The following is a 14638-nucleotide window of genomic DNA, read 5'->3' on the forward strand; positions in this document are numbered from 1 at the left end:
TCCCTATTATTATTATTATTCTTGATTTCCTTTTCGTCTGATTCTCATGATTCATCATAAGATTATCTGTTGATTCTTAAGAATATCGATTAATTGGCTCATTATTATTATTATTATTATTATTATTATTATTATTATTATTATTATTCTTGATTTCCTTTTCGTCTGATTCTCATGATTAAGATTGATTATCTATTGATTCTTCAGAAGATCGATTAATTTGCTCCCTATTATTATGATTATTATTGATTTCCTTTTCGTCTGATTCTCATGATTCATCATAAGATTGATTGTAATATTGATTATTGAGAATATTGATTCATTTGCTCCCTATTATTATTCTTATTATTCTTGATTTCCTTTTCGTCCGATTCTCATGATCCATCATAAAATTGATTGTCATATTGATTATGGAGAATATCGATTGATTGGCTCCCCATTATTCCTAGACACGGAAGTGGCGTCGGGCGAAGGGGCTTCCCAAGGCAGTAAGTATTGGCCGGAATTAATTAATGATAAATTAATGATTAATTAATGATGAATTAATGACGAATTAATGATGAATTAATGATGAATTAGTGATGAATTAGTGATGAATTAATGATGAATTAATGACGTATTGATTTGGGACCCCAGGGGCTCATCTAGACGGAACCCGGAATCTCGAACCCGCGACTCTGGGATCTCGGAAGGGATCCCGGAATCTCCCCTCCTCTTTCCCGGCCGATTAGCGCTATTATTAATGACGATTAACGATGGTCGCTGATTGCCAGCGAGGAATCAGAGTCACCAATATTATTCGTGAGGAAGAGTCAATCCTATGAAGGATGTGTATTATTATTAGTATTATTAGTAGTAATAGTATTAATGAGGAATAGGTATTATTAATGAGGGATATTCAGTTATTAATGAGGGATCGTATTAATGAGGAATAGGTATTATTAATGAGGGATATTCAATTATTATTGAGGGATAGTATTAATGAGGAATAGGTATTATTAATGAGGGATATTCAATTATTAATGAGGGATCGTATTAATGAGGAATAGGTATTATGAATGAGGGATATTCAATTATTAATGAGGGATAGTATTAATGAGGGATATGTATTATTAATGAGGGATATTCAATTATTAATTATTATTAATTATTAATTATTAATGAGGGATAGTATTAATGAGGAATAGGTCTTATTAATGAGGGATATTCAATTATTAATGAGGGATCGTATTAATGAGGAATAGGTATTATTAATGAGGGATATTCAATTATTAATGAGGGATAGTATTAATGAGGGATATGTCTTATTAATGAGGGATATTCAATTATTAATGAGGGATCGTACTAATGAGGAATAGGTATTATTAATGAGGGATATTCAATTATTAATGAGGGATAGTATTAATGAGGGATATGTCTTATTAATGAGGGATATTCAATTATTAATGAGGGATCGTATGAATGAGGGATATGTCTTATTAATGAGGGATATTCAATTATTAATAAGGGATCGTATGAATGAGGGATATGTCTTATTAATGAGGGATATTCAATTATTAATGAGGGATCGTATGAATGAGGGATATGTCTTATTAATGAGGGATATTCAATTATTAATGAGGGATAGTATGAATGAGGGATATGTCTTATTAATGAGGGATATTCAATTATTAATGAGGGATAGTATGAATGAGGGATATGTCTTATTAATGAGGGATATTCAATTATTAATGAGGGATCGTATGAATGAGGGATATGTCTTATTAATGAGGGATATTCAATTATTAATGAGGGATAGTATTAATGAGGGATATGTCTTATTAATGAGGGATATTCAATTATTAATGAGGGATAGTATTAATGAGGGATATGTCTTATTAATGAGGGATAGTATTAATGAGGAATATGTCTTATTAATGAGGGATATTCAATTATTAATGAGGGATATGTCTTATTAATGAGGGATAGTCAATTATTAATGAGGGATCGTATGAATGAGGGATATGTCTTATTAATGAGGGATATTCAATTATTAATGAGGGATAGTATGAATGAGGGATATGTCTTATTAATGAGGGATATTCAATTATTAATGAGGGATCGTATGAATGAGGGATATGTCTTATTAATGAGGGATATTCAATTATTAATGAGGGATAGTATTAATGAGGGATATGTATTATTAATGAGGGATATTCAAATGAGGGATAGTATGAATGAGGAATAGGTCTTATTAATGAGGGATATTCAATTATTAATGAGGGATCGTATGAATGAGGAATATGTCTTATTAATGAGGGATATTCAATTATTAATGAGGGATCGTATGAATGAGGGATATGTCTTATTAATGAGGGATATTCAATTATTAATGAGGGATAGTATGAATGAGGGATATGTCTTATTAATGAGGGATATTCAAATGAGGGATCGTATTAATGAGGGATATGTCTTATTAATGAGGGATATTCAATTATTAATGAGGGATAGTATTAATGAGGGATATGTCTTATTAATGAGGGATATTCAATTATTAATGAGGGATAGTATGAATGAGGGATATGTCTTATTAATGAGGGATATTCAATTATTAATGAGGGATAGTATTAATGAGGGATAGGTATTATCAATGAGGGATATTCAATTATTAATGAGGGATAGTATGAATGAGGGATATGTCTTATTAATGAGGGATATTCAATTATTAATGAGGGATAGTATTAATGAGGGATATGTCTTATTAATGAGGGATATTCAATTATTAATGAGGGATCGTATTAATGAGGAATAGGTATTATTAATGAGGGATATTCAATTATTAATGAGGGATCGTATCAATGAGGAATAGGTATTATTAATGAGGGATATTCAATTATTAATGAGGGATAGTATGAATGAGGAATATGTCTTATTAATGAGGGATATTCAATTATTAATTATTATTAATTATTAATTATTAATGAGGGATAGTATTAATGAGGAATATGTCTTATTAATGAGGGATATTCAATTATTAATGAGGGATCGTATGAATGAGGAATATGTCTTATTAATGAGGGATATTCAATTATTAATGAGGGATCGTATTAATGAGGAATATGTCTTATTAATGAGGGATAGTATTAATGAGGGATATGTCTTATTAATGAGGGATATTCAATTATTAATGAGGGATAGTATTAAGGAGGAATATGTATTATTAATGAGGGATATTCAAATATTAATTATTATTAATTATTAATTATTAATGAGGGATAGTATTGAGGAATAGGTCTTATTAATGAGGGATATTCATTTATTAATGAGGGATCGTATGAATGAGGAATAGGTCTTATTAATGAGGGATATTCAATTATTAATGAGGGATAGTATTAATGAGGGATAGGTATTATCAATGAGGGATATTCAATTATTAATGAGGGATAGTATGAATGAGGGATAGGTCTTATTAATGAGGGATATTCAATTATTAATGAGGGATAGTATGAATGAGGGATATGTCTTATTAATGAGGGATATTCAATTATTAATGAGGGATAGTATGAATGAGGGATATGTCTTATTAATGAGGGATATTCAATTATTAATGAGGGATCGTATGAATGAGGGATATGTCTTATTAATGAGGGATATTCAATTATTAATGAGGGATAGTATGAATGAGGGATATGTCTTATTAATGAGGGATATTCAATTATTAATGAGGGATAGTATTAATGAGGAATATGTATTATTAATGAGGGATATTCAATACGCTTAATGATGTGTGTTATCATTATCAATATCAGTAATTATTAGCTATAATAATAATAATAATAATAGGGGGATCACCTGGGAATCCGCCGAATCTCTCTCTTTCTCCCCTGATCCCGCCCATAAAAATAATTATTGTTATTATTATTAACATTAGTAATTATTAGCTATTATTAATGTTAACATTAGTAATTATTAGCTAGTATTATAATATTAGTAATTATTAGCTATTACTAATATTAGTAATTATTAGCTATTACTAATATTAGTAATTATTAGCTATTCTCATTAATAAGATTAGTAATTATTAGCTATTATCATTAATAAGATTAGTAATTATTAGCTATTCTTATTATTATTAATAATAATAAAGGGGATCACCTGGGAATCCGCCGAATCTCTCTCTTTCTCCCTTCATCCCACCAATAAAAATTATTATTATTATTTATATTAGTAATTATTATCATCATCATCATCACTGGATCTCTTGGAGGGGGGGATCACCTGGGATTATTAGCTATTATTATTATTATTATTATTATTATTATTATTATTATTACCACTGGATCTCTCGGAGGGGGGATCACCTGGGAATCCGCCGAATCTCTCTTTCTCCCCTGATCCCACCAATAAAAATTATTATTATTATTATTACTATTATTAGTAATTATTATTAGTAGTAGTAGCAATTAGTAGCTATTATTATTATTATTACCACTGGATCTCTCGGAGGGGGGATCACCTGGGAATCCACCGAATCTCTCTCTTTCTCCCCTGATCCCCCCAATAAAAATTATTATTATTATTAGTAGTAGTAATTATTAGCTATTATTATTATTATTACCACCACTGGAAAAAAATAAATAAAATTAAAAAATAATAATAATTATTATTACTATTATTAGTAATTATTATTATTATTAGTAGTAATTATTAGCTATTATTATTATTACCACCACTGGATCTCTTGGAGGGGGGATCACCTGGGAATCTGCCAAATCTCTCTCTTTCTCCCCTGATCCCGCCAATAAGAAATATTATTATTAATATTAGTAATTATTAGCTATTAATATTATCATTCATATTAGCTATTATTAGCTATTAATATTATTAATAATAGTAATAATTATAATAATAAGGGGGATCACCTGGGAATCCGCCGAATCTCTCTCTTTCTCCCCTGATCCCGCCAAAAAATTATTATTATTATTAATATTAGTAATTATTAGCTATTATTATTATTATTATTATTATTATTATTATTATTACCACTGGATCTCTCGGAGGGGGGGATCACCTGGGAATCCGCCGAATCTCTCTCTTTCTCCCCTGATCCCGCCAAAAAAATATTATTATTATTAATATTAGTAATTATTATTATTATTATTATTATTATTATTATTATTATTACCACTGGATCTCTCGGAGGGGGGATCACCTGGGAATCCGCCGAATCTCTCTCTTTCTCCCCTGATCCCGCCAAAAAAATATTATTATTATTAATATTAGTAATTATTATTATTATTATTATTATTATTGCCACTGGATCTCTCGGAGGGGGGGATCACCTGGGAATCCGCCGAATCTCTCTCTTTCTCCCCTGATCCCGCCCAAAAAATATTATTATTATTCATATTAGTAATTATTAGCTATTATTATTATTATTATTATTATTATTACCACTGGATCTCTCGGAGGGGGGGATCACCTGGGAATCCGCCGAATCTCTCTCTTTCTCCCCTGATCCCGCCCAAAAAATATTATTATTATTAATATTAGTAATTATTAGCTATTATTATTATTATTACCACTGGATCTCTCGGAGGGGGGGATCACCTGGGAATCCGCCGAATCTCTCTCTTTCTCCCCTGATCCCGCCAAAAAAATATTATTATTATTAATATTAGTAATTATTATTATTATTATTATTATTATTATTATTATTATTACCACTGGATCTCTCGGAGGGGGGATCACCTGGGAATCCGCCGAATCTCTCTCTTTCTCCCCTGATCCCGCCAAAAAAATATTATTATTATTAATATTAGTAATTATTAGCTATTATTATTATTATTATTATTATTATTATTATTATTACCACTGGATCTCTCGGAGGGGGGGATCACCTGGGAATCCGCCGAATCTCTCTCTTTCTCCCCTGATCCCGCCCAAAAAATATTATTATTATTCATATTAGTAATTATTATTATTATTATTATTATTATTATTATTATTACCACTGGATCTCTCGGAGGGGGGGATCACCTGGGAATCCGCCGAATCTCTCTCTTTCTCCCCTGATCCCGCCCAAAAAATATTAATATTAGTAATTATTAGCTATTATTAGCTATTATTATTATTATTATTATTATTATTATTATTATTACCACTGGATCTCTCGGGGGGATCACCTGGGAATCCGCCGAATCTCTCTCTTTCTCCCCTGATCCCACCAGACAACTTCCGCTACACCTGCGACATTTGCGGGAAGAAGTACAAATACTACAGTTGCTTCCAGGAGCACCGCGATCTCCACGCGGTCGACGGTGAGTAGATCGCCAGGGATCTACCGGATCTCCGGATCCCCCCGCTCCGGATCCTCCCTGCATTATTATGAACCGATAGGGACCTGCTGCAATCTGTCCCGGCGTTTCCCGGAAGGCTAGCAGGGATCCCAGAAAATCCATTCCAACAGGTCGGGATCCGTAACGCCGGGGTGATCCGTGCGGACGGGCCGGGATCTGGAATGCTGGGAGGATCTGTTTGGGTCTGTCTGGGACCCCGAAGCCCGGGAGGATCTGGGCGGATCCCTTGGAACGGGTCGGGCTCCGAAACGCCGGGAGGATCCCTGGGGATCGTCTGGGATCTGGTAGGTTGGGAGGATCTGGAAGGCCGGGAGGATCTGTTTGGATGGCCTGGGATCCGGAAGGCCAGGAGGATCCGTTCCGACGGGTCGGGATCCCGAATGGGGTGGAGTGGAGCGGCGTTCTGGAGATCTGGAGATCCCGGGATCCGGAAGGTCACCCCCTGCTCTTCTCTTCTAGATCCCTATGACCAGGCTCTGGTCGCCAAAGAGGAGGTGAAGGAAGAGGATCCGGAACCCTTCCAGAAGATTGGTCCAAGTACGAGATTCCGGGATCCGGCGGGAGTGATCCGCCGGATCCCAAGATGCGGGATGCGGGATCGGGCGGGGTTGTGGGGAAAGGGGATGGAGATCCTTCAAAATAATAATAATAATAATAATAATAATAATAATAATAATAATAATAAATATAATAATAATAATAATAATAATAATAATAATAATAATAAATTCAATAGATAACGAGAGATATTAAATATGAGAACAATAGAGAATAATAAAAATAGGTATTAATAATAGGTATACTAATAATAGATAATAAAAGGTCTCAAATATGATAATAATAGATATTAATAAAAGATATTAAATAATAAAAATAGGTATTAATAGGTACAACAATAATAATAATAATAGAGAATAATAGGTCTCCAATATAATGATAATATTAACAATAGATATTAAAGATAATAGACAATAATAGGTATCCACTATAATAATAATAGATATTAAAAATAATAGACAATGATAGGTCTCAAATATAATAATAATAATAATAATAATAATAATAAATAATAAATATTAAAGATAATGATAGAGAATAATAGCTATCAAATATAACAACAGATATTAATAATAGATATTAAATATAATAATAGATAATAGTAGATATTAAAAACAATAGATATTAATAATAATTGATATACATAATAATAGATAACAGATGCTAATAATAATAATAATAATAATAATAATAATAATAATAGATATTGACGGTTGATATGAATAGCAATAATAATAGATATTAAAAATATGAGATTTCATATTGATGTTAATAATAAGGGATATTAACAACCGTTGATATTAATCGATTAATTGGCTGCCCATTATTATTATTATTATTATTATTATTATTATTATTATTATTATTAATAACAATCAGTATTATTGTTAAGAGATGTTTTAATAATTGGCCAGGATCATAATTGAGAATAATAATTAATAGCGATAATAATAGCCACTTTGAATCCAGTACAAGATCCCAGGAATCCGGGGTCAAATCCGGGGTCAAATCCGGTGCAAGATCCCAGGAATCCGGGTTCGAATCTGGTGCAAGATCCCAGGAATCCGGGTTTGAATCCGGTGCAAGACCCCGGGAATCTGGGTTCGAATCTGGTGCAAGATCCCAGGAATCTGGGTTCGAATCTGGTGCAAGATCCCAGGAATGCGGGTTCAAATCCGGGGTCAAATCCGGTGCAAGATCCCAGGAATCCGGGTTTGAATCCGGTGCAAGACCCCAGGAATCTGGGTTTGAATCCGGTGCAAGATCCCAGGAATCCGGGTTCAAATCCGGGTTCAAATCCAGTACAAAACCCAGAGAATCCGGGTCAGAATCTGGTGCAAGATCCCAGGAATCCGGGTTCGAATCCGGTGCAAGACCCCAGGAATCCGGGTTCGAATCCGGTGCAAGATCCCAGGAATCCGGGTTCAAATCCGGGTTCAAATCCGGTGCAAGATCCCAGGAATCCGGGTTCAAATCCGGTGCAAGATCCCAGGAATCCGGGTTTGAATCCGGTGCAAGACCCCAGGAATCTGGGTTCGAATCCGGTGCAAGATCCCAGGAATCCGGGATCGAATCTGGTGCAAGATCCCAGGAATCCGGGTTCAAATCCGGGTTCAAATCCGGTGCAAGATCCTAGGAATCCGGGTTCAAATCCGGTACAAGACCCCAGGAATCTGGGTTCGAATCCGGTGCAAGATCCCAGGAATCCGGGTTTGAATCCGGTGCAAGACCCCAGGAATCTGGGTTCGAATCCGGTGCAAGATCCCAGGAATCCGGGTTCGAATCTGGTGCAAGATCCCAGGAATCCGGGTTCAAATCCGGGTTCAAATCTGGTGCAAGGTCCCAGGAATCCGGGTTCAAATCCAGTGCAAGGTCCCAGGAATCCGGGTTCAAATCCGGTGCAAGACCCCAGAAATCCGGGTTCAAATCTAGTGCAAAACCCTGAGAATCCGCGTTCAAATCCCGGTCAAAACCGCAAGAATCCGGGTTTGAATCTGGTTTTGAACCAGGGGCGAGAACCCTGGAATCCGGGTTTGAATCTGGAGCAAACCCCCATGAATCCGGGTTCAAATCTGGGGCGAAACCCCAAGAATCCGGGTTTTTACCCAGGGAATCCGGGTTCAAATCTGGTGAGAGACCCCAAGAATCCGGGTTCGAATCTGGTGCAAGATCCCAGGAATCTGGGTTCGAATCCGGTGCAAGACCCCAGGAATCCGGGTTCGAATCCGGTGCAAGATCCCAGGAATCCGGGTTCGAATCCGGTGCAAGATCCCAGGAATCTGGGTTCGAATCCGGTGCAAGATCCCAGGAATCTGGGTTCGAATCTGGTGCAAGATCCCAGGAATCCGGGTTTGAATCCGGTGCAAGACCCCAGGAATCTGGGTTCGAATCTGGTGCAAAATCCCAGGAATCCGGGTTCAAATCCGGGGTCAAATCCGGTGCAAGATCCCAGGAATCTGGGTTCGAATCCGGTGCAAGATCCCAGGAATCCGGGTTTGAATCCGGTGCAAGAACCCAGGAATCTGGGTTCGAATCCGGTGCAAGATCCCAGGAATCCGGGTTCGAATCTGGTGCAAGATCCCAGGAATCCGGGTTCAAATCCGGGTTCAAATCCGGTGCAAGATCCCAGGAATCCGGGTTCAAATCCGGTGCAAGACCCCAGGAATCCGGGTTCAAATCCGGTGCAAGATCCCAGGAATCCGGGTTCAAATCCAGTACAAAACCCAGAGAATCCGGGTCAGAATCTGGTGCAAGATCCCAGGAATCCGGGTTCGAATCTGGTGCAAGATCCCAGGAATCTGGGTTTGAATCCGGTGCAAGACCCCAGGAATCCGGGTTCGAATCTGGTGCAAGACCCCAGGAATCCGGGTTCAAATCTAGTGCAAAACCCTGAGAATCTGGGTTCAAATCCCGGTCAAAACCGCGAGAATCCGGGTTCGAATCTGGTTTTGAACCAGGGGCGAGAACCCTGGGATCCGGTTTCAAATCTGGAGCAAAACCCCAGGAATCCGGGTTCGAATCTGGTGCAAGACCCCAAGAATCTGGATTCAAATCCGGTGCAGGACCCCAAGAATCCAGGTTCAAACTAAGACCAAACCCCCATGAATCCAGGTTCAAATCTGGAGCAAAACCCCAAGAATCCGGGTTCAAATCTGGGGCGAAACCCCAAGAATCCGGGTTTTTACCCAGGGAATCCGGGTTCAAATCTGGTGCGAGACCCCAGGAATCCGGGTTCGAACCCAGATCGAAACCCCAGGAATCCGGGTTCAAACCCAGGACAAAACCCCAAGAATCCGGGTTCAAATCTGGAAAGAGACCCCAAGAATCCGGGATCGAATCTGGTGCAAGACCCCAAGAATCCAGATTCGAATCGGGGTCCAAACCCCAGGAATCCGGATTCAAATGTGTGAAAAGAGACCCAGTTCATCCCAGTTTGAAGCCGGGAATCAATTCTGGGTCAAGACCCTAAGAATCCGGTTTCAAATCGGGTGCCAGACCCCAGGAATCTGGGTTCGAATCTAGTGCAAAACCCTGAGAATCCGGGTTCGAATCTGGTGCAAGACCCCAGAAATCCGGGTTCAAATCTAGTGCGAAAACCCTGAGAATCCGGGTTCAAATCCCGGTCAAAACCCCATGAATCCAGGTTCGAATCTGGTTTTGAACCCGGGGCGAGAACCCTGGGATCCGGTTTCAAATCTGGAGCAAAACCCCATGAATCCGGGTTCGAATCTGGTGCAAGACCCCAAGAATCTGGATTCAAATCCGGTGCAGGACCCCAGGAATCCGGGTTCAAATCTGGTGCAAAACCCCAAGAATCCAGCTTCATACCGAGACCAAACCCCCATGAATCTGGGTTCAAATCTGGAGCAAAACCCCAAGAATCCGGGTTCAAATCTGGTGCGAAACCCCAAGAATCCAGGTTCATACTGAGACCAAACCCCCATGAATCCAGGTTCAAATCTGGAGCAAAACCCCAAGAATCCGGGTTCAAATCTGGGGCGAAACCCCAAGAATCCGGGTTTTTACCCAGGGAATCCGGGTTCGAATCTGGTGCGAGACCCCAGGAATCCGGGTTCGAACCCAGAACGAAACCCCAGGAATCTGGGTTCAAACCCAGGACAAAACCCCAAGAATCCGGGTTCAAACCTGGAAAGAGACCCCAAGAATCCGGGATCGAATCTGGTGCAAGACCCCAAGAATCCAGATTCGAATCGGGGTCAAAACCCCAGGAATCCAGGTTCGAACCCAGAACAAAACCCCAGGAATCCGGGTTCAAACCCAGGACAAAACCCCAAGAATCCGGGTTCAAATCTGGAAAGAGACCCCAAGAATCCGGGATCGAATCTGGTGCAAGACCCCATGAATCCGGGTTCGAATCTGGTGCGAGACCCCAAGAATCTGGATTCAAATCCGGTGCAGGACCCCAGGAATCCGGGTTCAAATCTGGTGCAAAACCCCAAGAATCCAGGTTCATACTGAGACCAAACCCCCATGAATCCAGGTTCAAATCTGGAGCAAAACCCCAAGAATCCGGGTTCAAATCTGGTGCGAAACCCCAAGAATCCAGGTTCATACTGAGACCAAACCCCCATGAATCCAGGTTCAAATCTGGAGCAAAACCCCAAGAATCCGGGTTCAAATCTGGGGCGAAACCCCAAGAATCCGGGGTTTTACCCAGGGAATCCGGGTTCAAATCTGGTGCGAGACCCCAGGAATCCGGGTTCGAACCCAGAACGAAACCCCAGGAATCCGGGTTCAAACCCAGGACAAAACCCCAAGAATCTGGCTTCAAATCTTGAAAGAGACCCCAAGAATCTGGGATCAAATCTGGTGCAGGACCCCAAGAATCCAGATTCGAATCGGGGTGCAAACCCCAGGAATCCGGATTCAAATGTGTGAAAAGAGACCCAGTTCATCCCAGTTTGAAGCCGGGAATCAATTCTGGGTCAAGACCCTAAGAATCCGGTTTCAAATCTGGTGCCAGACCCCAAGAATCCGGATTCGAATCTGGTGCCAGACCCCAAGAACCCGGGTTCGAATCTGGAAAAGAGACCCCAGGAATCCGGATTCAAACCCAGGACAAAACCCCAAGAATCCGGGTTCAAATCTGGTGCAAGACCCCAAGAATCCAGATTCGAATCGGGGTCCGAACCCCAGGAATCCGGATTCAAATTTGTGATCCAGTTTGATCTCTTTTCTCCCCACAGAAACCGGCAGCTACACGTGCGAATTCTGCGGCAAGCAATACAAATACTATACTCCCTACCAGGAACACGTCGCTCTTCACGCGCCAATCAGTGAGTAGAATCCAGATTGAATCCAGTTTGAGACCCAATGAATCCGGGTAGGAATCCAGTTTGAGACCCAATGAATCCAGGTTCCCATCTGGGAAGAGATCCCAGGGTTCCAGGGTTCCAATTTGGGAAAAGATATCCGGAATCCGGGTTTGAATCCAGATTGAGACCCAATGAATCCGGGTTGGAATCCAGTTTGAGACCCAATGAATCGGGGTTGGAATCCAGTTTGAGACCCAATGAATCCGGGTTCCCATCTGGGAAGAGATCTCAGGGTTTCAATTTGGGAAAAGATATCCGGAATCTGGGTTGGAATCCAGTTTGAGACCCAATGAATCCGGGTTTAAATCCAGTTTGAGACCCAATGAATCCGGGTTTAAATCCAGATTGAGACCCAATGAATCTGGGTTTAAATCCAGTTTGAGACCCAATGAATCTGGGTTTGAATCCAGATTGAGACCCAATGAATCCGGGTTTGAATCCAGTTTGAGACCCAATGAATCTGGGTTTGAATCCAGTTTGAGACCTAATGAATCTGGGTTTGAATCCAGTTTGAGACCCAATGAATCCGGGTTTGAATCCAGTTTGAGACCCAATGAATCCGGGTTTGAATCCAGTTTGAGACCCAATGAATCTGGGTTTAAATCCAGATTGAGACCCAATGAATCTGGGTTTAAATCCAGTTTGAGACCCAATGAATCCGGGTTCCCATCTGGGAAGAGATCCCAGGGTTCCAATTTGGGAAAAGATATCCGGAATCTGGGTTGGAATCCAGTTTGAGACCCAATGAATCGGGGTTGGAATCCAGTTTGAGACCCAATGAATCCGGGTTGGAATCCAGTTTGAGACCCAATGAATCCGGGTTTGAATCCAGTTTGAGACCCAATGAATCCGGGTTTAAATCCAGATTGAGACCCAATGAATCTGGGTTTAATTCCAGTTTGAGACCCAATGAATCCGGGTTTGAATCCAGATTGAGACCCAATGAATCCGGGTTTAAATCCAGATTGAGACCCAATGAATCTGGGTTTGAATCCAGATTGAGACCCAATGAATCCGGGTTTGAATCCAGTTTGAGACCCAATGAATCTGGGTTTGAATCCAGTTTGAGACCTAATGAATCTGGGTTTGAATCCAGTTTGAGACCCAATGAATCCGGGTTTGAATCCAGTTTGAGACCCAATGAATCCGGGTTTGAATCCAGTTTGAGACCCAATGAATCTGGGTTTAAATCCAGATTGAGACCCAATGAATCTGGGTTTAAATCCAGTTTGAGACCCAATGAATCCGGGTTCCCATCTGGGAAGAGATCCCAGGGTTCCAATTTGGGAAAAGATATCCGGAATCTGGGTTGGAATCCAGTTTGAGACCCAATGAATCGGGGTTGGAATCCAGTTTGAGACCCAATGAATCCGGGTTGGAATCCAGTTTGAGACCCAATGAATCCGGGTTTGAATCCAGTTTGAGACCCAATGAATCCGGGTTTAAATCCAGATTGAGACCCAATGAATCTGGGTTTGAATCCAGTTTGAGACCCAATGAATCCGGGTTTGAATCCAGTTTGAGACCCAATGAATCCGGGTTTGAATCCAGTTTGAGACCCAATGAATCCGGGTTTGTATCCAGATTGAGACCCAATGAATCTGGGTTTAAATCCAGATTGAGACCCAATGAATCTGGGTTTAAATCCAGTTTGAGACCCAATGAATCCGGGTTCCCATCTGGGAAGAGATCCCAGGGTTCCAATTTGGGAAAAGATATCCGGAATCTGGGTTGGAATCCAGTTTGAGACCCAATGAATCCGGGTTTGAATCCAGATTGAGACCCAATGAATCTGGGTTTAAATCCAGATTGAGACCCAATGAATCCGGGTTGGAATCCAGTTTGAGACCCAATGAATCGGGGTTGGAATCCAGTTTGAGACCCAATGAATCCGGGTTTGAATCCAGTTTGAGACCCAATGAATCCGGGTTTGAATCCAGTTTGAGACCCAATGAATCTGGGTTTGAATCCAGATTGAGACCCAATCTGGGTTTAAATCCAGTTTGAGACCCAATGAATCCGGGTTCCCATCTGGGAAGAGATCCCAGGGTTTCAATTTGGGAAAAGATATCTGGAATCTGGGTTGGAATCCAGTTTGAGACCCAATGAATCGGGGTTGGAATCCAGTTTGAGACCCAATGAATCCAGGTTGGAATCCAGTTTGAGACCCAATGAATCCGGGTTTGAATCCAGTTTGAGACCCAATGAATCCGGGTTTGAATCCAGTTTGAGACCCAATGAATCCGGGTTTGAATCCAGTTTGAGACCCAATGAATCTGGGTTTAAATCCAGATTGAGACCCAATGAATCTGGGTTTAAATCCAGTTTGAGACCCAATGAATCCAGGTTCCAATCTGGGAAGAGATCCCAGGGTTCCAATTTGGGAAAAGATATCTGGAATCCGGG

The 14638-nt window shown here is 40.0% G+C and overlaps 1 protein-coding gene across 1 annotated transcript in view; it reads left to right on the plus strand.

The window, feature by feature from the left end:
- Positions 1-14638, plus strand: part of LOC309334321 (zinc finger protein 618-like) — a 57244-nt gene that overhangs the window by 32310 nt on the left and 10296 nt on the right. Inside the window, exons 5-8 of the mRNA XM_081848570.1 lie at positions 450-488; positions 6210-6299; positions 6798-6875; positions 12104-12193. Coding sequence (XP_081704696.1) covers positions 450-488; positions 6210-6299; positions 6798-6875; positions 12104-12193 — 297 coding nt within the window. The remainder of the gene's footprint in view (positions 1-449; positions 489-6209; positions 6300-6797; positions 6876-12103; positions 12194-14638) is intronic.

This window comes from Podarcis erhardii, assembly GCF_964252035.2.
Source record: "Podarcis erhardii genome assembly, chromosome: Z".
Taxonomy (NCBI): domain Eukaryota; kingdom Metazoa; phylum Chordata; class Lepidosauria; order Squamata; family Lacertidae; genus Podarcis; species Podarcis erhardii.